Below are 25,156 nucleotides of genomic sequence, written 5' to 3'. Positions count from 1 at the left end.
TCGAGGTTCCGGTGAATGACCAGCTGAATGACAGAGAACGGCAGCACCAGCGCTTGGCAAAAAGGAGGAAACTTCTTGGATGAGATATCTACTTGTGCGGATTGGTGGCCTGACCTGACGAGGGGGATAGACTGCCAGGTTCAGGTCACGAGAATGGACGATCCCGCAACTGAGCGGTGCTGTACAAGGAAATTGGACGATCTTATCGGCGGCTAATAATATAAGCGTGATTCGTCACTCAGCAGGGACGGGGGAGAACATGTAGCCTATTAGGACATAAAAGTCCGGCTGTGAGATCGCATTTTTAAAACGGCTGAAAGCTTACACACAAAAGAATTGGGAGTGTGAGAACGTGATCGTTGAAATAAGGCTTATTTTGTGCACATTCTAACAGACTGAGTTAAGGAACAATGAACAACCTACGTCACTATATTAAAAATCCAGACAATTTGGTCAAATTAATGCTTTAGTTTTTGAGATTTGCGTCATCAAACTGCTGCCATGATGTTCAATAACTCAAACTAAGTTGTAAATTTGATCGAATGATTCGACTTTGAAGGTTTTTGGCAAGTTCAAGGGCATTGAAAAACTGGAACAATCAAAAAGTTAATTAGAAGGTGTGAAACCTTGAGCAGGTAAAATTTAAAACAAGTTTCTAGCGGTAAGTGATATAGGGCGTTGAGAACGTTAACGGTTTAGCTTCTACACCGGAAGTAAAGGTGGGAAACCCTGAAAGCAACACCAACGTTCAGGTTGAAATAAGTGACAAATTTGGATAAACAAACGTGGGAAACTGGTTTTTGTAGCATTATTTAATTTGGTTTGGGTGCATGCTCAGTTATTGTCGCAGTAAATGCCCGAATATCATGTAAATTAAAAGCGATTGAATAAAAATTAATTTTAGGGGAAATTTTACAAATAAATTACCCTTTTCATAAACATCAGGGTGTCCTATTTTTAGGCAAGAAAAAATAATGAAATACTTCCTCATGATTTAGTGAAAAGTCACTGTTTCGAAAACCAATTTATATCCATACACAAAATGTATGATGATTATTTTTAGCGATTTTGGGAACAAAATTACCGTAAACCGGGTTGACATTGATAGGATTTGAATTTATTTTTGGAATATTTTCTAACTGGAAAGGGTTTTCTCAAGACTATTATTTTTAAAACATGTACTAGGGTAGGCCACATAAGGTCCATGCACTATTTTTGAAAAAAAGTTTTTTCAATTTTGAATACCGGGGTGACTTTGATAGTCAAAGTTTTTGTTGTTAAAATCAGGTTAAAGGTGTTCAAATTTTATTTTTACGTCGAATGTACCATCGCTAAGGTTGCTGATATAGTTTTTAACGAAAAAATCAATGTTTATATTTATTTAACTAAGTTTATAAGCTTTTTAACAAAATACATATAAATTTTAGGTAAAATTGTTGAAAAGTCAGAATTTTGCCTGAAATTTGTTAAAAATAGTTTTGTTTATAAAATTATCAATTCATATTGCATTTTAAACTGAATTTGAAGCACAAATCAAAAGTTTTCACATTTTGTATGAAATTTGTTCTACTGAAAATGCCTTCAAATTTGGAAATATTATTAAATTATGTTTCAAAAACACACAATTTTTATTATTTACTAACTTCGTTTACCTTCTGCTAGTGGAAAATTGTCCGAAGAATCCGAAAATGCATTCCGTTTTCCGATTTGAAATCATGTTCATTGAGAAAATCATGACACTTTGAGAATATGAAAATAATGCTATTCATCAATGTTTTCTTAGTTATAGTTAACTAACTTTTTAAACTTTTCAAAATTTAATGAAAACTTCTTCTAGAAGTACCTTGAACCTTTCTCTACCCCGGTCAGTATGATTCCATACAATTCCGTACGTATTTTATTTGTACTCTTCATTTTGAGAAAAAATCTCAAACCTATCAAAGTCACCCCGTTTTACGGTACATAAAGAAAAAAATATCCTGATTGCTCAGTCACGTGCTTGCAATTTCGTTTAACTAGTAGGCCATGCTTGGATATTTTCTTCCAGGTGTATTTTCCTTTAAACTCGAGATATCTTAGTTTGTCTAGTAAATAATATTTAGATATACAGTCCAGATTCCGAAGGTTTGTATTGGACTTCGGATAACCGAATCACGATCTAATCTAATCTAATCTAATCGAACACAAGCGCAGCCAGTCCGAAGAAAGCATCCTGGAAAAACTTGCGTTTAGATTACGGGCAAAAAGTAAACAACGTTTTTGCCCAGGTATTTAAAAACGTGGGTTTTATAGAAAACCTAGATGTATGGGTATCAAAAGATCGGAAATTTTATGTCCTTTCCGATGCCACATAGGTTGACCTGTGAATCGTGGACCGATTCGGATGCCGGTGGATTTTCCGACGACGTAATTCCGGGTTGGTACGAAATTCCAACGAAAAATCTATTCTATCGATACAAAGACCCCCACGGTGTTATACCCACTCCAAAATGTTTATTTAGCAATTTTATGGTAATATAATGACATTTAGTTGAATTAAAAGTTTGCAAAATTAAGTTTAGATAAGTTTTATATAGAATTTCCAGAGTTAAATAAACTTTTATACTAAGTAGTTAGTAAACTTTATATTCAATCCAAATTATTTTTTTTAATCAGTCAAGGATGCTTATTTCGAGTTGCGAGACTGGATTTGTGGTGATTTGTCAACAAATAACATTATTTATGTTAATTTTTCGAAAGGTGTACAAACTTTTTTTGCACCTGTTTTGATTTCTGTAATAGTATTTGTTATATAACTTTATATGGAAATCATCTTTTCATGAGCTTTTTATAGCAAAATGTTCGGCATGAGTTTCTGAACAAAACGTAGTACTAGGTTTCTGTCAAACTTTAAATTGTTTACAAGTTTCATCACAAAATGTGCATTGTGCCCAAGGGGTGTAAATACTTTTTTTGCATACTGTAATTTCTCTACCTGCTAGCGTATATGGGATTTCTTCTGCTTTTTAAAGTTGGAAAATATTAACAGGCTATCAAAAATTAAAAGAAATACAAAGTTCAACCCCTTACTCTACTTCCGGCCCACGCTTAAAAATTTCGCTAGCTCACTCTGTTTGGCGGATAATCCCGAATTCAAGTTTGTGAATCACGCCGCCGGTGCGATTCTCCAATAGCCCTCAAGGTCGCATTGATTTTGTTTCGTCGACAATCCTTTCTGTTTTTTTGTCTAGCTCTTCCCCCGTCTACTACCAATTGGTCCGTCATTGACAATCGTCGCCAAACGGGCCGGCATTTTAAATCCACTTAACTCGACCGGCGGTCGCACGTGAGCTGCTTAAGACGCATCGTGTACGGTTGATTAGGCAGACTAAAGCCGATGATCGCGATCGCACTTGATGTCTCATTAACGGGGCCTCTTGCGCGAACACTTGCGAATGTCACTTGCGGTCGCGGTTGCTTGAGAGCGCGCTTCTTGGTTTTCCATACGCCGCCGTGTGGGGAAGCTTGCAAGAGTTCCGAAAGCTCGTTCAAGAAAATCCGATCGAGCCGATCGAGAACTTTGAGAGAGGCGCGCTAAGAGCGTGAGAGAAGCGATCGTGTTGGTTGCAAGAAGCTTAACCCAAAGCGATAGTGGTACACCCAAAGTTGGTGATTTACTTGATATGAACAAAATTGTATCGCACTTGAACCTTTTATGTTCAATTTGATTTATGAACAATTTGAAGCATGACATCTGAATGACCACACATGTTCATGAACCGTAATGGAAAAAAAAGTTCAAGCTTGAGTCTAAACGACTCCGGTTTTGGGTGTAGCTGCGCTACAGGCAAGTCTTCGCGCACATTTTCCAGCAAAACTGGTAAAACCCCATACGAAGGAGCGGGCGGTTAGTGCCGATCGACGACGGAACGAGTGAAGAAGTGTTGCGGCAAGAGCTTCAGCGTTCAACGCCTACCCTGATGGAGAGGCGATCGTGAGAGTGATCTTACTCGCGGAAAAGTGTGTCCTTTTTCCCGTTGACGGACGGACGTCGGGACGGGTGTGTAAGAATTCGCGCGGGGTTCTAGTTCTAGCCGCTCTCGCGAGAGAGACAGAGAGCATGTGTTCTTGTATTTCGCAATAGCTGGGATAAATCTCTCGCGATCGCGCGGCGGTGGATGCTGTGAGCGCAAATCTTCGTGCTCTCCTGCTGCTGTCGCAATACTTTATATATTGAAGCTGTCAACGGTGGAGGACTTCAATCCAGTGTGATCCGTAGATTAGGACCGTTGAGTTCCTTCCCCGAGAAGAGCAGCAGACCAGAATTGGCCCCTGGCGTCCTACCCCGAAGTGGCGGAACGAAAAGTGGCCTTTTTTAAACGAGACAACCGAATACGCTTGCGGAAAGGTTTCCAACGGTTTTTATAAAAGTGAAATTTGATCAGTGGCAAAGCATGTGCTCAAGTCAGGAGGTTGAAATAGTTGTTCAAAACCAGTGAATGTTCTAATCCTGAGTGTGCGTGTCAAGGTCATAACGTGTGAGCTATTCCCAGCAAACAAAGAGTGTGCGAACAAGTGTTAGTGTTAAAACTTAGAAGAAGTCGTGACCATGACCCCGAAACCACAAGAAAGCATTCCGGCGGTGCACGCTGGCGAAGACCAGGACATGCCCGGATCGCTCAACAATGCCAGCAGTTTGGGAAACCTTAGCAACAACCTCAAGCTGAACGGGTTCATCAACAACGCGTTCGTCTCGGATTGTCCCGCACAGAACGACAAGCAGAACCAAGATCTGCAGACAAAGGACAATCTCGAGCTGAAAGAGAAGAAGAACACCAATGGTACGGTCGGAACCACCAGCCCAAGTGGCGTCCAGGAGAAACCCATCGTAGACTTTGACGACCTGTTGCCGCACATTGGCGAGTTCGGCCGATACCAGAAGATCCTGTTTCTGCTGATGATCCCGTTTGCCTTCTTCGTCGCGTTCGTCTACTTCTCGCAAATCTTCATCACCATCGTACCCGAGGAACACTGGTGCTGGGTCCCCGAGCTGGAGCAGCTATCCGTGGAAGAAAGGTAAGTCAGAACCTTCCGTGAAGTGTCCGTGTAGTGGTGAAGATCCTCAACGGTTGGCTGACCGTACTCCTTTGTCTAAACCAAATCGCGTAAACCTGTGTGCGTGCAGTGTGTTCAGCACTTATCGAAAAAGCTCGTGGAATTAATCTACCCTGAAGCCTATGGCGTTCTGCTGATCGGCGATCAAAAACAATGAAAATCAAAAGTGTTGTCGGAAGACACCGCCTAGAGTTTGGCGGGCGTGTGCGATGAGGAGCCACCGCGCGACCACGAAGCTATAGGAAAACCTATAACATTTTCAAGGTTTATTTTCATTTTTGTTTCTCGGACCGAATTGCGCTTCGCGGTACAGTAAATTTGGTGGTTCGGTAGAGCCTCCGTAGACTACGAGTTGGGTGCGAAACAATTCAGCTAATTAAGGCGACGCGTCGCCGTTTGGGCTGTGTGTAAGGTGTTTTAACGGCTCTTTTCTCTTTCACCGAACGCTTGTTTTGTTTGGTTGAAATAGTTGCATTTAATTTGTTTTATAGTTTGTCAAATTTGGTGAAGAATTTTGAAACTGACATGTGCTTTACGACTTCAAAAATGTCAAAATTTGGATTTAGTTGGAGAATTTATCATTTTTTATTATCAACGATTTGTAAATTTAAGATATTGTAATTTCCTAATAAATGAATTTTACATTTTTTTTATTTGTTGGACTCGTTTACGCATAAGCGGCAAAATAACATTTTGACAGTTTTGACCTTTTTGTAACCACAATTCTCAAATATTTTTTTTCAAAATGCATTTTTAACATAATTGAAACAATTAAAAAATATTTTGAATATTTGTGAAATTTTAATTTAAGTCTCACAATAAGATTTGTTTTTGCCAAAATTAAGATTTTAACGAAAACTTAGACTTTTGAAAGTTTTAAAATGATTGTAAAACAATATTTTTCATCAACTGAATTAGAGGAGGGCAAAACCGCTCTTTTTTACACCCAAACGGCGGTCGGATGATTCTGATGCATGGCTGCATGAAAGTATATCAGAATCTGCATGAAAACTGTCCTCATGCATTTTTTGCGATACAGGGGTATGGCATTTTTGCCCGTTACCGACAATTATCGACATTACCGACTGCTGTTTACTGGTATTGCGAAAAAAATAATCTTAACATAACGAGGATTGAACCATCAACCTCTTGATTGTTGATCCGACACGCTACCACCGCGCCATGGACGCTTGATGAATTGGGAGGGACAGAGCACCAACATTAGGATGTAACAAAAATGACTTTTTGGCGGGCATTCAAGGGTTTGTTCCGGTGGGCATACTAAGCCCAAATCCAAAATATGAGCTTGATTGGACGTAACAGGAGCTGGCGCTCCGCCCTTCAATTTTAAATGGAATTTAACCCGTAAAAAAAAGATTTTTTCAAAAAAGTCCCTTTTTGAGGCATTTTGGCCACTGAAGCGTTTATTTTCAACATCATTGGCGTGTAGGCCAGATCCTTGCGCATCTTTTGGTATATATAACATTGAAATTTGGAGCACCCTGGAGCTCAGTACAGACCTTTAAAGTTTGGCATTTTTTCGAAAAATCGGCCCCGGCAAAAAAGATATGCGTCGCGCCTCGCGACGCCCTAGACGCCATTTGATTTTGCCGGGGCCGATTTTTCGAAAAAATGCCAAACTTTGAAGGTCTGTACCGAGCTCCAGGGTGCTCCAAATTTCAATGTTATATATACCAAAAGATGCGCAAGGATCTGGCCTACACGCCAATGATGTTGAAAATAAACGCTTCAGTGGCCAAAATGCCTCAAAAAGTGACATTTTTGAAAAAATCTTTTTTTACGGGTTAAATCCCATTTAAAATTGAAGGGCGGAGCGCCAGCTCCTGTTACGTCCAATCAAGCTCATATTTTGGATTTGTTACACTCTAACCAACATATTCTTCTCTCTAGAGTGTAGCTCGGAGACGCGCCAGCATTATATGTGTTGGTGAGAACTGCAGATCGCTGACATGTTTACACACGGGCAAAAATGATCTACGGCCTTGCTGCAAACAATGTTATTAAATGTAACATTTCCTGCAGCAAATCCACTATTGCAGATTTTGAGATATATTTTTCCTTTGGGCGTAGAAGCTGCTCATTTTCGTTCGCTCTTTAAAAAAGAGCGGCTTTTTTGAACGGTTCTTTCGCTTTTTTTAATTTTTTTGATGAAAATGCTATTTTTAAGAATGGTGTGATTTTTTCAGTTTTTATTGAACTTTTATATGCATTTCTGTAAAGTAAAGTTTTGTTAAAATTTTCTATGTTAAGCAATTTGAGTTTGAAAACTTATAAGTGATATTCAAACATTGGCATCAATCCTATTTGGAGTATTTTAATATATATTAATGAGAAAGTTGCAACAGACCCCCACCCCCCAACGAAATATGATGATTCAGCTCTCAAAATATCGGGAAAAGCTCCTGCCGTCTTTTTTATCCTAAAGTATTTGAAAAAGTACACCGTGGGGCAATTTTAGGATTCATTTTTCATCAACATTGAAATACTTGAAGTTGCATTTTTAAATCTCAAAATCAAATTTAGGGGAACTGCACCTAATTCCAGCGTGCCCCTAATGTTGGAAGGTCAGAACTTTGACATATAATTAAAGCTAATTAAAAGCGTTTTCAACTGAAATCGAGTGATAAATAGCTCAATAAGATGTGAGCAAGCAAGTTCCTATCAAAAGATTTGCAAAATTAGTTGTTTAAATAGTGAAAATCGGCAAATTGGATGGAGTTAGGAGCGAGTGCTTAACCTGCCAAACATACGAGAATTTCCCCTAATATTACAATTTATTGGAAATTCGATGAATTATATTGTCAACATAAAAATTGACAAGTTTAAAAATCATTCCATCTTGGAACGGTTCTTTCAAATGACCAGAGTTTCAAAAAGAACTGAAAAAAAGAAAAAAAGAACCGCGGCTCTTTATTTTTGTGAGCCATGGTTCGTTCGCTCTTTTTAGTGAACCGGCTATTTGAGCGGCTCGCTCTTTTTTTTTGCCCACCCCTAAAACGAATACAATTAAAAATACATTTTCTTTCTTTGATTATCATTTTTTGGCATGATTGAACCAGTTTTAAAATATTTTGATTTACTTTTAATATGAATGTGTTTTTTTGCGCTGGAAATCCTTTTTTCGGTTTTTGAATATTTATTTTTATGATGGCAACTTTTGAGTCAATGAAAATTACAAACAAAATGTTTTCAAGAAGCATTGAACTTTGAAAAAAAAAAAAATTACAAAAACATTGGAAATGTATTCCAAAAATCATTTTTAAAAATAAAATCTATTTGGCAATCGAAAACGTAAATATTTGAATAGCATAGAACACAAATATTTTCACAACAAAGTCTAACATTTTTTTCCAATCCCCTTCAAAATTTGCCTACAAAATCAAGGACATTTTTTCTTAAAATTATTGATATTTTGCAAATTTGTGATAGCTTAAAGCTCGCACTTTTGAATACGATGCACCATACTCATTGGTCTGTGTCTGTCCCAATTCGCCCCATGTGTAAAGCATTCTTTCGTTATTTTTTTTTTTTGAAATTTCGGCTTGCACTTTGATGTTTTTTTTTATAAATTTCAAATCCAATTTTGTTAAAACAATGTATTTATTTCGAGTAAATTGTTTCCACAGAGACTTCGATGCACGACATTCGTTAAACAGGAGACGAACCGTGAAACAGGATTAACTTTTGTTATTTAAATGTTCTATAAGTTGTTGGTAAATGCAAAATAAATATTGTTATGTAAACTCGTTCACATTGAACCACCACCAGACTCCATCGTAAGGCTTTCTCGTCACAACAATCGCTGCCCGACTCTTAATTCCGGTATCACATTTCAGCCAGACGCCATAATGAGCGCGCATTAAATTCGGCAACAACCATTAAAATTCGTCGAGATCAGCCAAGTTCGACGCGATCGATTGTTCCTAAAGTGCATTGCTGTTGCTTCGGATATTATTGCCCAACTTATTGATTGCTTCTGTTCTGCTCGGCGTGTTGAACAACAACAACAACACCACCGCGTCCGAGCTGAACTTGAAAATTTCTTGACTTTGGTTCGGGCGTTCAAGCCGCGTTGAATGGCAAATCGCGCGCATTGCGCGATCGTATCGTTTGTGTGCATGTGTTTGGAACCCCCGTGGTTCTACACGTGTGTAATTAGTTGTTACTTTTGCATTACAGCTGTCATCGCGTCGGATGGGCATGGCCGCTGGCAGACGTGCAAGACTACCTGAACTGAAGTGTACGGCGCACCCTAGTAACATTTTTAAACTTACAGGTTTTATCAGGGTTCTGGAAACCCTGATACGGCCTAAATAGGCTTTTATGGCCTACTTAAAACCTAAAATGTTACTAGGGCAGTTAGGCCCGGCAGGTTTATGGGCTTATCCTTGCATTTATGACTGGCGACTTGGAAGCTTAGGCGATGACGTCCGAGAACTTCCCTTGACGATGACCTGCCAAAAAGCGCGCGCGTTTGGTCACGACTTCATGCTGAACTTACGCTCAGGTCAATGGATTCTCTTTCCCCTTAGAATGCGGTAGAGAATCTAAACGGTTCCCGTTTGACGCGTCAAGTGGAGTTCGTGCCACCTCGTCGTATAGAGTGGACGAATTTCGTGCAACTGTCGGATCGATTGCGATCACTCACTTTAGTTGATTGCCTCATAAAACCATGTTATTTTAAGCTCGCCTAACAAAAGCGAGAGAAAAAAAACGACTGTTGAGGAGATGCAAAGCGCTTTAGCCAAACCCAGCACGTTTGGCGGAGCCGCAAGGTCATAGACACTTGCGCGATCCTCGCACGATCAACGATGAGTCGGAACATGAGTGATTTTTTGATTGCTCATCGAATCCGTTCCAGCTGTGCGAGAAGCACGTAGTTCTTCTCGGAATGTTTGCTGGGGATAAAGTATGTGTGCGGAAAGTGTAGAAACATTCGGTTGGAATTGGCAAATTGCAGAACTTGAGTTTTGCTGTGGAAGATAGCCATTCTTGAGGTGATTATTTAAAGATCGCTCAAGAGATTTTCAAATCATTGATTATAGTTTGTTTCATTCCTGAGACTACGACTCTTGTCTTTAAAGAAGACTTGATTCCGCTGATAAATCAAAGATCTCCGGATTGATCCTGTTTTGAACGTTATCCTCTCAGTCCTACTCTGTACCATTTTACTCCCAGATTGAGAGCCATTTCCTCTCGGTTGGATTCTGCTTCATCTTCAGCAACTCGACAACAGCTATCGGTAAAGTTCAAACGATTCACTGGGTCAACAGAAACAAACACAAAATCAACCAAAGTAAATCCACCCAACCTTTCAAGTCACCTGGGCACGTGCTTGTGGGTGTGTGCTCGCGACCACTAATTACCCACAGCCAACACACTCTCACATACCTGCGAGACGGTCGCGCGTAACGATTTGCAAATCACCATTGACCATTGCGCGGTGGGTCTTGAGTGGTGTGCTGCTCATGTTTACACTCGCGGAACCTGCCTGCCAGCCTGCCCGCCCGGTGACCACACAGCCAACGCAACGGTCGTCCAGGGCAATATAACTCTTTACGGTTCAACCGGTTGGGTTAACAGTTTTAAGTGACGGAGTAAAGCGGTCAACGCGTCACTTCTTGCAGGTTTTTTTTATGATATAAGCTTGGATAGCCAGGAGCATTGATTTTTTTTTCGAATTTAATTGTGTTGTCAAAATTAATTCAATTCAATTCAATTCGGTTTATTTGTGAATAATCAAGTTACAATGAGTTCATTTAGGTACATAACAGAGTTTTGGAGTTCCTTTCAGCTGTGTGTTACATCGTAATTCAAACGAAAGTATTATTACTTATAAATATTAAAGAGAAGGCAAGAGTAAGAAAAAGTTTTCAAAAAACTTACAGAAAGTTGTCAAAATTAAGAAATATATGATCTTAAAGATATTTCTTATCAAATTTTTAAATTTAATGAGAAATACGTGCTAAGGGTTAGCCTACATCTAGCATAAAGATCTGCCCATACGGTTATCACATTGATGGTTTAATCACCGACTGACCAGCACGAACACTGGCAGCATGTATAAAAGGGCAGATTAACGAAGACATAAAGAACGTTGTTAAGTGGTAGTTTTTTTGCAATTTGAAGCTGTCGTTGTGTGCGTAAACTATAAGCATATTTAATCAAGTAACACAAATACAATTTTATAAATTAAACACATGCAAATTCTCGCAAAATTCAAAGCAACTCTTTTAACTGAACTAGTCGTTCAATCTCAACAAACCTTATCAATGTTATAGTCTTCAAAGTCCTAACCTAACAAAAGCCAAATTTAAGCTGTCCAAAGTCCACATAATCAGCATGCTCAACCCGGTAGAACCGTAGACTATATTTATGCAAATCCCAATCCGAATTAACCTAAAGATTCGCCGTTGTCACCCACTTTCAGGATACAACTACCTGCTTTGTCAAGTATTAGCCCGATAAGGCTAAGCTCGCGCATGTTTGGCGCCTTTTTTTAAGCCGATAGCCCGTTTTAGAGGCGCCGTTCAAGTACTGTTCGACGTTTGTTTACGTCTTCGACTATACCAAACGGTTGCTGGTAGGCATACGAGATATGTACGTCTCCACTGCAAGTTTGTAATAGTTTGGAGCTGCATTTTTTTGCCTGGGTGTTAGACCATTCCGTCGGTGGCAGCATTTTGCCAAGAAATCGAGAACGGATCAGCGGCAGGTAATGCGAAGGTCGACGACGGCTGGCAGCACTGCATCGCCGCAGAACTGTGGTAGTATAAATGGGCGGTTTCAGTTGCAGTGTTGATTGCTGGTTGAGAATCCATAAGTAGAAGAGGAATTGATCGTACACGGAGAGGCGATTCTTTAACACTTAAGAGCGAGTCCACGAGCAAAGCATACCCATCTCGCATCGACTTCACCAATCTGCCTGAAATTTTCAGGGGTTGTTTGTACATATAAAACTAGCATCTGGCCAAAATATGAGCACTCTAGGTCAACGGGAAGTGGGGCAAATCGGGACACAAAGTTTAAAGGTTCAAAAACGTCAAAAATCTTAAAAAAGCTATAACTTAGGCAAAATTCAATTTATTTTCAAAATTCAAAATGCATCTGAAAGGGCTTTAAAAATGCAACAAAATGCAGGGTAGAGCATCCCGATTGGTTAAATCTAAAGGGAGTTATTAACATTTTAGTGAAAAAATAACATAATTTTCAAACTCAAATAAAAAAAGTGTTCCATTTTATCATATTCGTGCTCCTGAGACAATTTCACAATAGAAACATGCATAAAAATGTTTATTTTGATCCATTTTAACCCTTTAAAAAATGAAAGTTATATAAAAATAAGAAGCTGCCTTTTTTCTGGTGTCATCTAGTATCCTTGGAAACGAGCTTGATTTTCAATAAATGTGAATCGATTTTTTTTTTTAACTTTTATTTTTGAAGGGTTTAAATGGATCAAAATAAACATTTTATGCATATTTCTATTGTGAAATTGTCTCAGGAACACGAATATCCTAAAATTATCACCAGAAAATGGGATCTAAGGGGTCCCCCGAGCAAAAATTTACAATAAAAAAATCATTAAAAGTAAAAGTGTTTATTTAATATGTTAAACTGCCTTACCCAAAGTGTTCTCAGTCTCGGATGGTAGTCCCAGATGTCCCCTACAAGCTGCAGGTCGAACCGAGTTGATATCTGGATGGAACACTTTTTTATTTGAGTTTGAAAATTATGCTATTTTTTCACTAAAATGCCAATAACTCCCTTTAGTTATAGCTTTTTTAAGATTTTTTACGTTTTTGAACCTGTAAACTTTGTGTCCCGATTTGCCCCACTTCCCATTAACCTAGAGTGCTCATATTTTGGCCAGATGCTAGTTTTATATGTACAAACAACCCCTGAAAATTTCAGGCCGATTGGTGAGGTCCAAACGACGTCCCATACAAAGGGGTATGCCCTAGTCGTGGACTCGCTCTTAAGCTTGCTATTGCTCAGCCAGAAAAATAAGATGTCCCAAACATTAGTTTTTAGCTAATCCAGCAAAAACTTGTTGATTTAGCAGATAATTAGCTGAAATCTACACAAAATTTTCAAAAGGTCCTATCTGCATAGGAAACCCATGACTCATTAGGGTGTAATATGGCTGTATGGAAAAAAGTTGTTCAAATTTAGTGAGCACAGCAACTTTTCAGTTCCTTTTGGGGTCCTAAACAACTCCCCAAAGTTTGAGAACGATTGGTTAAGTCCCCACTTTGCGCAAAGCGATTCAATTTTCCATATAAATTTGTATGGGGAAAACCATTTTTTGGATTTTGATATGTAAAATGCACGTTTCTGAAAACTCGTTGATATTGAGGAAAACAATTATTTTCGATCGAGTCTTCATTTTTGCCTATCTTCCTCGACGTGCCATTGGATATTGACAACAAGAACGTTAACTGTCAAGCCAGATCTACAATGGCAAATCGCAGAATGTTGCGTCTGTCACTTTTGCCCCTGTTTACTTTTTTACTTCGATGTCAGACAGGGATCGCAGCAACCGATGGTCGATACTCGACTGACATCTGGATCAACTCGATGATTGTTTTCGCAAGAGTTTGATTGTAGATGAGGCTTAATAATTTTTAACCAGTGATGCCAGCTTATTTGGTTTGAATTTATTGATTCGGCATGTCTTTGGATTGCGATCAACAAACTACATCTTGGTTTGTTCAAATCAAATTAGATCCGGCCTGTATAGATCAAAATGTGGGAATCAATTTATTTCTTCCTGTTTGCCATTTGGAATAAGGAAGCAACCCGAGCGAAGAGTTGTTGAACTTTACCTCTTATGATTCGTCTTGAAAATTAGATGGGGATCGGTTCAAAATGCTTTAGTTCCGATGCTCGTTCTAACTGTGAAGTCTGAAGCAACATGTCGGTTCTAATTGGTACACATTTTAATCGTTTTATTGGGTGCCAATTAAATGTAAGTCCATATATTATCTCCTAGTCGCCGTCAGGAACCTAGCAACGTTCGTGTGGCGATTCACCTCGGGTAAGGCTGCCGACGATTGTTAATATTTTTTTCCTCTACACCTATTATACTCCAGGGACTCCTGGCCGGTTACCGCGGTTGGTGGTCAATCTAATTACTTTTGTGAATCGCACCACCACAATCACCCGCCGCCTGCCTCCTACACCTGTATGAGTTATGAATGAAGTGTTGCACAGGGGTTGCACCTTTTGAGCCAGTGTCCGATCGGAACGTACGATCACACTTCAACTTGACCCAAATCAGGCCTCCAATACCCGCGTGCTGACTAGTTGGTCGCAGGCTCGGATGCCAAGTCGCGAGTGCCGGCTGGTAAGTGAATTATACACTTGCAGTATTGGTGTTTATGTCTGTGTGGCACGGCACACGTCGGTCTGATACCGGACATGAACGGGTTTTGCACGGAACCTGTTCGAACTGCCTAAAACAGTGCGCCTAGAACTGCACTTGCGCTTCTGTGAAATGTATTAGATCAGTGGTTCTCAACTACTAACTCCGTTTACACCCACAGAGCAATAATAAAGCATTAAATGTCGCATGAGTTGTGATACAGTTATTGACAGTCATTTCGTAAAAAAATTTAAGCAAAAATTATGTTTAAGAACCTCCGCCAAAAGGGCTAGCCAATCGAGGAAAGAGTTGTACACAATCAGAAGCCTCTGTACCTCGACTCTGAAACGGTAGTCGTTCGCAAGTTCAAGATCGCAATCAACCAGCGCGTACCCCTGTTGACAAAGGTGCAAATTAATGATGGCGCATCTCGCCATCATCACGTGCGGTCATTTTGATTAACGTGAAGCCGGTCAGTCAATTAAACCTATACCCTACAGCTAACACAAGGTTTATTTTGTGTTTTAATCGCGCGCGATGACGACGCGGAACTCCTCTACACGGAGAGACCGGCCGGGGCAAATCTAAGAAAATCTTGGTTAATTTAACTAAAAGTATGGGTTAATTTTTTACACAGCTTTTTTTCAACAATCGATTGTTGATTTTGTTAACCCGAAATTGCTGACCACCGGTAATTAAAATTAACTAAAAAAATACTTGGAATTGCCATTTTTGTTGGTTAAATGGCCGAAAAAAATTCTAGCAGTCGACTGCTAGAATATTTTTTTCAGAAAATTAACTAAAAATTTCTTGTTTTCAGCTGAAATATTGTGATATATTCTGTTAAAAACTGGCTGGGAAATGTTTTTCAACTATTTTTTAACAATTTTTTTTCGTTGTATCAACCGAAATATTTTTGCATGCAGCAAATTATTAGTATTTTACAACAAAACATTTCTTAATTAGACATAATTTATGTAAGTGTTGATATATATTTTCTTTAATTATCTAACGATATAGGCTGGGCCGAATTTCTAGCTATATTTTAACTATTGTCTTACTTGAATACAGAAAAATATTCGTACATGTAGTCAATTATTAGCTGTTGTTAGCAATATTTTTTATGGAATTTGCCGTAAATTTTGTAATAATGCCTCACAAATTAATGCTGAGTGTTTTTATTTTCGCATTTATTCTGCCTAAAAATTTAACGTTATGTACTAATTTGTTTTTTTTTTTGCATGAAGTTGTTAAGTTACTGTTAAAAAGCATCAAAACAAAACTTTTTTTAACTGTTGTTATAAAACATGTAAAGTTTGATTAATGTTTTAAAAAATTACGTTTCATTAAACTAAAAATAATGAAAAAGCATATTACAAATTTTGTTAAACATATTTAAAAAAGATGTTTAATTTTACATGAATTCCTGAAAAATAGAAATCGAGCAAAATTTTCACCAAGTTTTAAGCTTATATTTTTATAATGTTGTATAAAATTAAGTGTTGTATCCACTTACCATCACTGTGAAATCATACGATAAGTCATCATCATCTACAATGGTCTCAGGTTTAGTTATTTTTCTTGTGGTTGGACACAGAATTTTCACTAAAGTGAACCTTTTGCTGCAAATAGACACCGTAAACCGGGGTGACTTTGATAGGTTTGCGATTTTTCCGCAAAATGAAGAGTACAGTTAAAATACGTAAGGAATGGTTTAGAAACATACTGACCGTGGTAGAGAAGTGTTCAAAGTACCTCAAGAAGAACTTTTCATAATATTTTGAAAAGTTCAAAAAGTTAGTTAACTATAGTTAAGAAAATGTTGATGAAAGTCATTATTTTAAACTTCTCAAAGTGTCATGATTTTCTCAATGAACATGATTTTTAATCGAAAAACGGAATGCATTTTCGGATTCTTTGGACAATTTTCCACTAGGAAAAGGTTAAAAAAGTTTGTAAATAATAAATAATATGTGTTTTTGAAACACAATTAAAAAAAATCTCCAAATTTATAGGCAATTTCAGTTGAACAAATTTCATGTAAAATGTGAAAACTTGTGATTCGTGCTTCGAATTCAGTATAAAATGCAACATAAATCGATAATTTTACAAACAAAACTAGTTTTAACAAATTTCAGGCAAAATTACGACTTTTTAACAATTTTACCTAAAATTTATATGTATTTTGCTAAAAAGCTTATACACTTAGTTAACTAAATATAAACATTGATTTTTTTTTCTTAAAAACTATATCAGCTACTTTAGTGATGGTACATTTAGCGTACAAATAAAATTTGAATATCTTAAATATGATTTTAACAAGAAAAACTATGACTATCAAAGTCACCCCGGAATTAAATCTAAGAATTTTTAACGTAACTATTTTTCTAAACATTATTGAAAAAACTTTTTTTCCGAAATTGTGCATAGACTTTGTGTGCTCTACCCCAGTACATGTTTTAAAAATAATAATCTTGATATTCTGAAAACAAATTGAAATCCTATCAAAGTCACCCTGGTTTACGGCATGTGAAATGTATTAGTAATTTAATACAAAATTCTTAATTTAGGCTATAAACTGAAAAAAGGAACGTAAGTAAATGAAATTAAAGAAGAAATGTCAATAATGCTACTTACCAAGGTCGCATTAATTTAACAATTACTTTTGGCAACAAACTTTCATTGCATTTGATTCAATTTATTCAACGTACCCGATTTCTGAAAAAAATATTTTGAGTTTTACTTACCAGTTTATTGAGCAGTCGTATTGCAACAAAACTTTCAAGTGAATAATTATCTTCTTTTATATATTTTATATATATATTTTTTTTTAATATTTTACTTCATCTTTATTTTTTATGTTGTTTATGTTGCGTACACATGGCATTTCTATGTATTTTATAATTGATGATTCTGAAAAAAATGGTTCATTAAGATTTTATCCGTCGTAAGCACGAAGCTTTTTAATGATTCAGTTTTCTAATAAGAATCACATTAGATAAATTATTGTGCAAAAATAAACCCATACTTACTTGGATTAACCAACATTTTGTTAAATTTGCCCGGGCTGCTCTATCCTTGAAGAGTCGGCCCGCTTTTCCCTTCTATTGCCCTCTCGTTCCATCAAACATTCTTATAACGTGTTCAACTCACTCGCATTAGAGGCCTCATGGCGAAGGTCGTCCTCTTGCTCTTCATAGTTTGTCACCTGCAAATAAATCATCAACAAACCTACTCACCAATTCCACCTCCCCAGTTGCAACACTTTGATTTTCCCCTTCAACATTAGCTAAATAGTGTAATTTTCACCTTTCACATCCTCTCACTTCATAATTAACAACACAAACTCAACAAATCGACCGCTCTCGTTCGAATCCTGACTTCAAATGACAGATGTAAACAAACCCAAGTTCATCTTTTAAATATTCAACCAAATGTAAATTATATTCAACCAACAAAATTTTTGATTTTCCTAAAACCAAAGCTAACAGTCGAGCACGTTCATTCGAGTTCGGGAAATCTGTTAGCTTTTTGCCTCTAGCATATTCAACAAACAGGTTATTAAATTAATACTAGATTTTAGTTATTTTAACGGAATATTGGCAGTAACAAGTACGTTTTTGTTAAAATTTACGAAAGTAAAATCAACAATTTTAATTGTTAAAATTTCTGGGCACGGTCTCTCCGTGTACGGTTGTACTACGCGCAGTGAGATGAGTTTGTGGTCACTTTGCGTTTAAACCTTGGTGGTTTGGTGCCTCCAGATTGGTCGCGATTAGCGCGCGCGCGTTGACATTGACCTAATCAGATTGTGCCGATTTGACGTTTGCAAGCGTGTTGCAATCTGCAGCACGCGACGCTGCCAGTGAGGCCAGTTTTGGGAATCTCCTAGCGAAAGTGAACGACCATCACTAAACGCGGCGCAATTTTGGCGGGAAGTCCCCCAAAGATCTAGGACAACAAGCCTTCGTACGACGTCAACGCGCTCCATAACGAGACATGCGGGGGGTTCAACCGACGAGGAAAAAATCCCCAGCATGCAAAAATCCTCACCATCAAAAACCAGTTTAAGCCTGCTCGCAAGTGCGTCATGCGAGCATGTCCAGCGTCGGGCGGACATGTCGCGACCCAGAAGTGGATGCGTCATCAATTACTCAAATCCCTTTTGGGCAAGACGGTACCCCGGACCTTTTCCAGGTGAAGGGCACCTCGTTTTACATCGTTTGAAAGTAAAAACCACTTAAGGCTCAATCAGGAAATTTGGTCGCTCTGTTCCTTATAGCAACGCGCGTCTAGAAGACATTCCAAAACTTTTGTAACGTGTCAAGAATCGCGTGCTCGTAAAGTTCGCCGAGAGCGGTCAACCGTTCCGGTTCACCAAACCCGCCATTATACGACCTGGGCTATTAATTAGAGCAAATCCAAATCAGCTCGACTCTAATTGGTAAAGTGAGAGGAATATTATGATAAATATGACAGTCGGTGACCGCAGTTGACCGTTGTTGTTCGCTGACAGCGAACCAATCAGATTATGGTTTTTTTATTGTGTGTGTGTCGGGACACCTTTTAGATATATGCAATTTATTTTTTACTCGTTCAAATTTGCCACAGTTGCCGGCAAGGGGTAGCGCAGTGCGATACGGTTCAGGAGTAGGGCAAGTTGTTAATAAATTTTATGTATACGATCTGGCGATACAGTCAGCAGCCGGTGGGATTAACCATTGAGAACATTTAAAGAATGGACCGATCGATTCATTGTTGCAGCGACTGTGCAGTAGTGAAGCATTTCCGCATGATTCGTTTCCGTACACTTGTTTTTTGTTTAACCGAAATTTAGTAAACGTGGGCGTAACAATGAATATCAGGGACTTTGGAGTCGCATACCAATGAGTTGCAATGAGTCATTTTAAGCTTCTTCCTCCACTACAGACCCACTACAGACCAAGGGGTCAAGGATATAGAATTTGGAGACAGGAATTGATGATGCTCCACCTTTTTAAGGGGATACGGGAAATTCTCCACGGTATTCCCAAGCAAGTTTCGCTTGGAGTTGGACGGTTTTTGGGAAGGTTGTAACGACCGTTTTCATTTCTGTTAAAATTCATCGTGTGGTAAACGTAGCAATGAAGATTTTTTTTAAATTCAAATACGCTTATCACTTAGCTTAGCTTAGCTTGGTTGACCGTACTCTAGCCGAGCATAAAGCTCGCAATAGCTAGGTTGGCGCCGATAAGGAAAATAAATACGTCAGGAATGTGCCTAATGACACATTACCACTCATTTGTCCTTTTGCTCGACTCCTCACGATCAACGGGGGAGGTGGGGAGGGATTTGATGATTAGATTCCCTATAGAGATGCCTAAGAACTTAGACGACCTCCAAGATATCCGGATTTGGAAGGGGAAAGGGTTTGATGGGATACTTTACCGACGAATGAAGTAGTGGGCATTGATTGATAAATATTATGAACATTAAAAAGCAGTAATATAATAAGAAATAAATTAGAACGCTCTCACCTCATTCAGTTACGGGATCATCCAGCCATCTCCCGACTGCGATGTAAACCTCTTCCGTAGAACATTCCAAGCTCTCCACCCAACAGTCAAACGCTTACCACTGGTTCGGCTCGCCGATCCATCAAGCACCAAGAATGGTTTGGAATTTCTTCCAATCACAACATAATCTCATTAAAATAATCTTCAAAACTGAAACGTTTATTTCGCCAGCTCACTTTTTCCTTGCACTTCGTTGCTGCAAACGCCTCTACCCGGCCTAACCTCACTCATGTCCTCCAGCTCAGAACATACTCACCAAATATTCCAGATTACGTTATTAAAATCGAATTCAGCACACTTCCGTGCTACAACTTTGCATTTCGGAATTAGAAATTCCAACAATTTCATTGCAGATATATTAATGCACCCCACAGACTTTCCTGTGTTTACTGGCAGCACTTAAAAAACTTCCGTAGAAACAAAACGGTAAAAACGATATGAGTAGAAATGAAAAAGTTTGACGTTTGCGGGAAGAACGCAAGCGTCTACCCTGGCCAACAAGAAGACAACGAAGATCCCTCTACTGATTACACAATTTCACTCAGAAACACCACAAAAACCAGTAAACTGCACAAAACTTAACTGATAATCACTTAAAGGGACAACCGCACGTCAAATGAGCTCCAAACCGGCACTCTAAATCCAGTTCAACACACCAAATTCACGAAACAAAAATCCGCTCTCAAACCGACGATCCGCTCGCTACCACAGACTTAACAGACCTTCAATTCAAATACGCTTATCACTTTTGCATAAAACTAGTATTCCAGTCCGATTCTTAGATACTACATCAGTCTTAGTCCCTTTAAAGCTCACTGTTTAAAAGGGTTTTTTTTTCAGTTTTTGTTTATGAAATTGTATAACTTTTATTCTTTCAATATTTCAAGCAGTTTACAAAAAAAACGACCGCAGATGAGACAAGACAAAATACTTAAAAACGAATATTTTTTCAAAATATCGTAGATATTTTGTAAATTTTGTAAAGCATAACTTAAGAATTTTGTGTTACTAATTACTTTAAAATGTGGCAAATTAAGCTTGAAATTAGTCATATTCGTCCTAATAATATTCAATCATTTGTGAAAACAAAGTTGATTAAAAAAAGGTAATATTTACACTCTGCATCTTTTTTTTTTAATGGTTTTTATCAATACTCACTCAGAGAACTTCTTCCCAAGAAATCGATTTACTAGTATTTACATACCATTTTTGTATGAAAGCCTCCAAATTTGTGATAGAGAAAGCATCTACAGAATTGCTCAATACTTTTTTTTTCGTCAAAAGTATTTTTTTTATTTTTGCAAAATCTCGTTTTAAAAATACTTTTTTTTTATTTATGTAAACGGAAAACAATTTTGCATGAATTTTCATTGCCTTATTATGAAATTTTAGGATAACATTGTTCGATTTGGTTTTTTTTTCAAAAGAAGTGATAGTGGATCAAGTATTACCGTCGTGAACAGCCTTGTAGTTCATAATACGTTTTCCAAAGGTTTCATTCGACAAAAATCCATGTAAGTGGCAGTATATATTTCCAGAGTGATTTGGAGTTAAATGATCTATCAAGACATTCTTGTCACATGCTCATTAATTCAAAAACAGATCATGTAACTATCCATTTAAAAGATTCTCAAAGTTTTCCAGAGAACATGTAACACGTTTCCACGTTTTGGTTACGTCAAAGTCATAACATTCTAGATAATTGGCTTCAATTGATGTTCAGTTCAATAATTAAGTCAGTAATGTAGTAGCACAACTTAGTAAGCAATTAACACCTCTTTTGCAATGTGGCTTACATCAATTAGCTAGCAAAGTTCCGATTAGATTTTTCCTCAAAAATTACAGTGCATTGCGCCTTAAACCCCTTTTAGACAAAACTACGACTTAGTACCGTACGGACACGAAGCAATCAATTCGTTCTTCAACCCGCGCTCGATAATTAAATTTAACACCCGCTTCGTGTGACCCTTATTAACCTAACTCCCTCCAGCACCGGACAAAGCCGTTAAAACGCCCGTCAACTCAAAGCCCTTCGTCGAAGCTTTAATTTTGTCATCAACCGCGCTGATTCAGCGCCTGCTAGATTGAACCGTTTCTTCCGGATCGCGTAGATCTGCGCGCAAGGTCACCGCGCCAGATTTGCGGGATTTTTTTTTATTCGAAAGTTCACCGCCTGTCACACGATTCTGGCTAATCCGTGACCTCGCGGGCAGGTGTCAGCAGCGATCATCAATCCTGGCGCACAACTCCAGTGGGAGAATCTACGCGCCGTTGGACTCTTTGAGATGACCGGCTCAGCCGGTTGCGGAAGCCAGACCGCGACAAAGTCGTGACCAAGCAGATTCCAAAGTTAGCCGGTTTAATTAATCGCTTTTATTTTTATGCCCCCTCTTAATTGAGTCGATTACCTGTTTTGTTCTCGGGCTTGATTTAGAACGCAACGTCGGCTGCTTGGATCGATTGAGCTTCATTGGAGAGTCTAGTTCCGATCATGATCAAGTGTCGCGATAATTACAGTAGCGAATCCTGATCAATTCAGGAGCCACGGTAATCGTCGTAATCTATCGGACCGCCCTCTGTCATACGTGGGGGTCGTCCTGCGACAGCAGGTCGTGAAATTGATTGTTCCACTTCGTAATGAATGGAATCGGGTTAATTTATGTGTCTATAGCTTAATTCGCGCGCGCTTGAATGATTCCTTTTGATTTCGATTTTGAGCGGCGCGTTCTAAAAATATCATCAAATTAACCCACGTTACGGCTAGTCCATGAAGGTGACTCTAGACCGCGCCGAGTTTGTCTAAAATTCTTGAGAGCGTAGCAAAATTAGGTTCTTCTCACGCAGCCATTGTGACTCGTCAGAAACGTGATCGTTGTTTTTTTTTTCGCCGGAACAGAACAACTTTTTTGCGGTTTCCAATTTCATCATCTCAATTGATTTCACCTCTCTACTCATCCGGTTTATTTTGGATGATTTTTTATACACTAGGAAAAAATCTTCACTCTTCAGCACTATTGTCATCAACGTCTTTAAGAGCGAGTTTTTCACCGATGTGAAACAGGTCGTATCGAGGTGCTCCGATTTGGATGAAACTTTCAGGGTTTGTTTGTCTATACATTTCCAATCAAATTCAAAATTCCAACACCTCAATCTAATGTAAAATTTTCTGAGGATTCCGAATATGACAAAATTGAGACCAAAAAGTGCCGCTATGGAGGCCTACAGGGCAAAAACTAACGTTGTAAAATGTTTGTTCTAGAAAAATAGAAAAACTATGAGAAAAACTGCGATTGGCCAAAAAGTTAATACCGTAGGCTTTTAGTCCATGAAATTCCCTAACTTTTGACCTATGGGAGTATGGGTGTTGGAGGCTGTTGCCAAAAGTTATTAAGGTTTAAAAAAAAACATTTTTAACAGTAATTTGCAAAAGCTATGAGAAAAAGTCAAACCAATCCTGGATGTCTATAGCACATTTTGAAGGGCTTCAAAAGACCATTCGAATGCATCTAAGAGAGTTGGAATTGATGAAGTTTTACGGAAATGCGAGCAATTTTAAGATTTTTCATGTGTTTTGGACCTCAAACTTCAATGCCCGTTTTAACCCACTTCCCTTTGCCATAGAGGGCTCATATTTGACATGAGTTCATCTCATGTATAGACAAACAAACGCTGAAAGTTTCATCCAAATCGGAGCATCTCAATACGACCTCTAGAACAAACCGAGCAGAATCTACAAATACTACCTCTTAACCACAGACAAACGGATGAGATGGTTCATTGCATAGCCAACAAAAAAATTGAGAAAAAATTTGCAGCAGCCTAAGGTGAAAATACTATTTTCCACTTTTTACAATGAATTGCAAAATTCATGACTTTTTCAAAAATTTGCAACGAATCTTTTGTAACTAATACATATTCAAAAATTAAAAATTTCAAAATTGGTAATTTTTCGCAACTTATTTGTTTGTGGCCAATTAAAAAGTGAGTATTTTTTTAGAGAGTAGCTACTTTTTTCTGAACACTTCAAGCCTACAACTTTGCCGAAGACACCAAATCGATCAGAAAAATCGTTCTCAAGGCACAGATTTTTGAATATTTTCAAATCTTTTTGTATGGACTCTTCCCAATAGATATAGATAGATATAGATATAGGAGACGACCAATGATCAGGGTGACCACTCAAAGCCCATTTTCAAATTCCCGACTTTTCCAGAATGCTCAAATAATAGGCATTTCTTATCTAAAGAATGATTTCAAACATAACACTTTCTATAAGAAAAGTCAATACTAATCACCGAGAAAAAAATCTAAATGAATTTAAAAAAATCCAACTATAGGCAATTTTTGTAAATACAGAAACTGAACAACAAATAAAAAAAATTCTTTAAAAATGAAAATTCATTATTATGATTCAGAGTAGAAACACAAACAATTAGTCTTTGAAATATAATCGAAAGATCAACAATACTTATAACTTCCTTGGGACCATCCATAAACCACGTGGACACTTTTTTGGGAACCTCGAACCCCCCCCCCCCCTTCGTGGACAATTGTCCATACAAAAAAAAATCTTTTTTGTATGGAGCGTGGACAATCGCCATACCCCCCCCCCCTAAAGTGTCCACGTGGTTTATGGATGGTCCCCTTGTTATTTTTCAAATTGGCAAACGTATACTTTTTGATACGTCGTTTCAACTGGAAATGACAAAAAGTTAAAGATTAAAAAATTTAAAATTTCGTTCCTATTTTTCATCATCATCATTTTGAATCAAAGAACGATTTAAACATAATTGCTGTTATTATTCTTTCAAAAGATTTAGAAAAATGACAAGGAATTCATAAAAAAATGTTTTTGCCAAGTTCCCTTTTTAATTTTGTAATTTTTGATATTGAATTTTTTAATCAATGTTAATTTATCTAGTGGCCAGTATTTAACTCTTTTTTTATTTTTTCAATGAAAATTCAGTTTGATATGATTTGTGTTTTCCCACTTATTTTAAGCAAAATGTTTGAAGAGACAAATTTTCTAAACAATTTTGCAGGAAACTCAAAATTTCTTGAATTATTTTTTTTTGCAATTTTAATATTTTCTTCATGGTTTTAAAATGAAAAAAAGTTTTTC

The 25,156-nt window shown here is 37.9% G+C and overlaps 1 protein-coding gene across 1 annotated transcript in view; it reads left to right on the top strand.

The window, feature by feature from the left end:
• The first annotated feature begins 4,048 nt into the window (after positions 1–4,048).
• Positions 4,049–25,156, top strand: part of LOC120416504 (organic cation transporter protein) — a 56,034-nt gene continuing 34,926 nt past the window's right edge. The window contains exon 1 of the mRNA XM_039578221.2: positions 4,049–5,055. Within this exon, the coding sequence (XP_039434155.1) occupies positions 4,589–5,055 (467 nt within the window). The 5' untranslated portion in view covers positions 4,049–4,588. The remainder of the gene's footprint in view (positions 5,056–25,156) is intronic.

This window comes from Culex pipiens, chromosome 3, assembly GCF_016801865.2.
Source record: "Culex pipiens pallens isolate TS chromosome 3, TS_CPP_V2, whole genome shotgun sequence".
NCBI classification, from domain to species: domain Eukaryota; kingdom Metazoa; phylum Arthropoda; class Insecta; order Diptera; family Culicidae; genus Culex; species Culex pipiens.
This window is presented reverse-complemented; position numbering and strand designations above follow the sequence as displayed.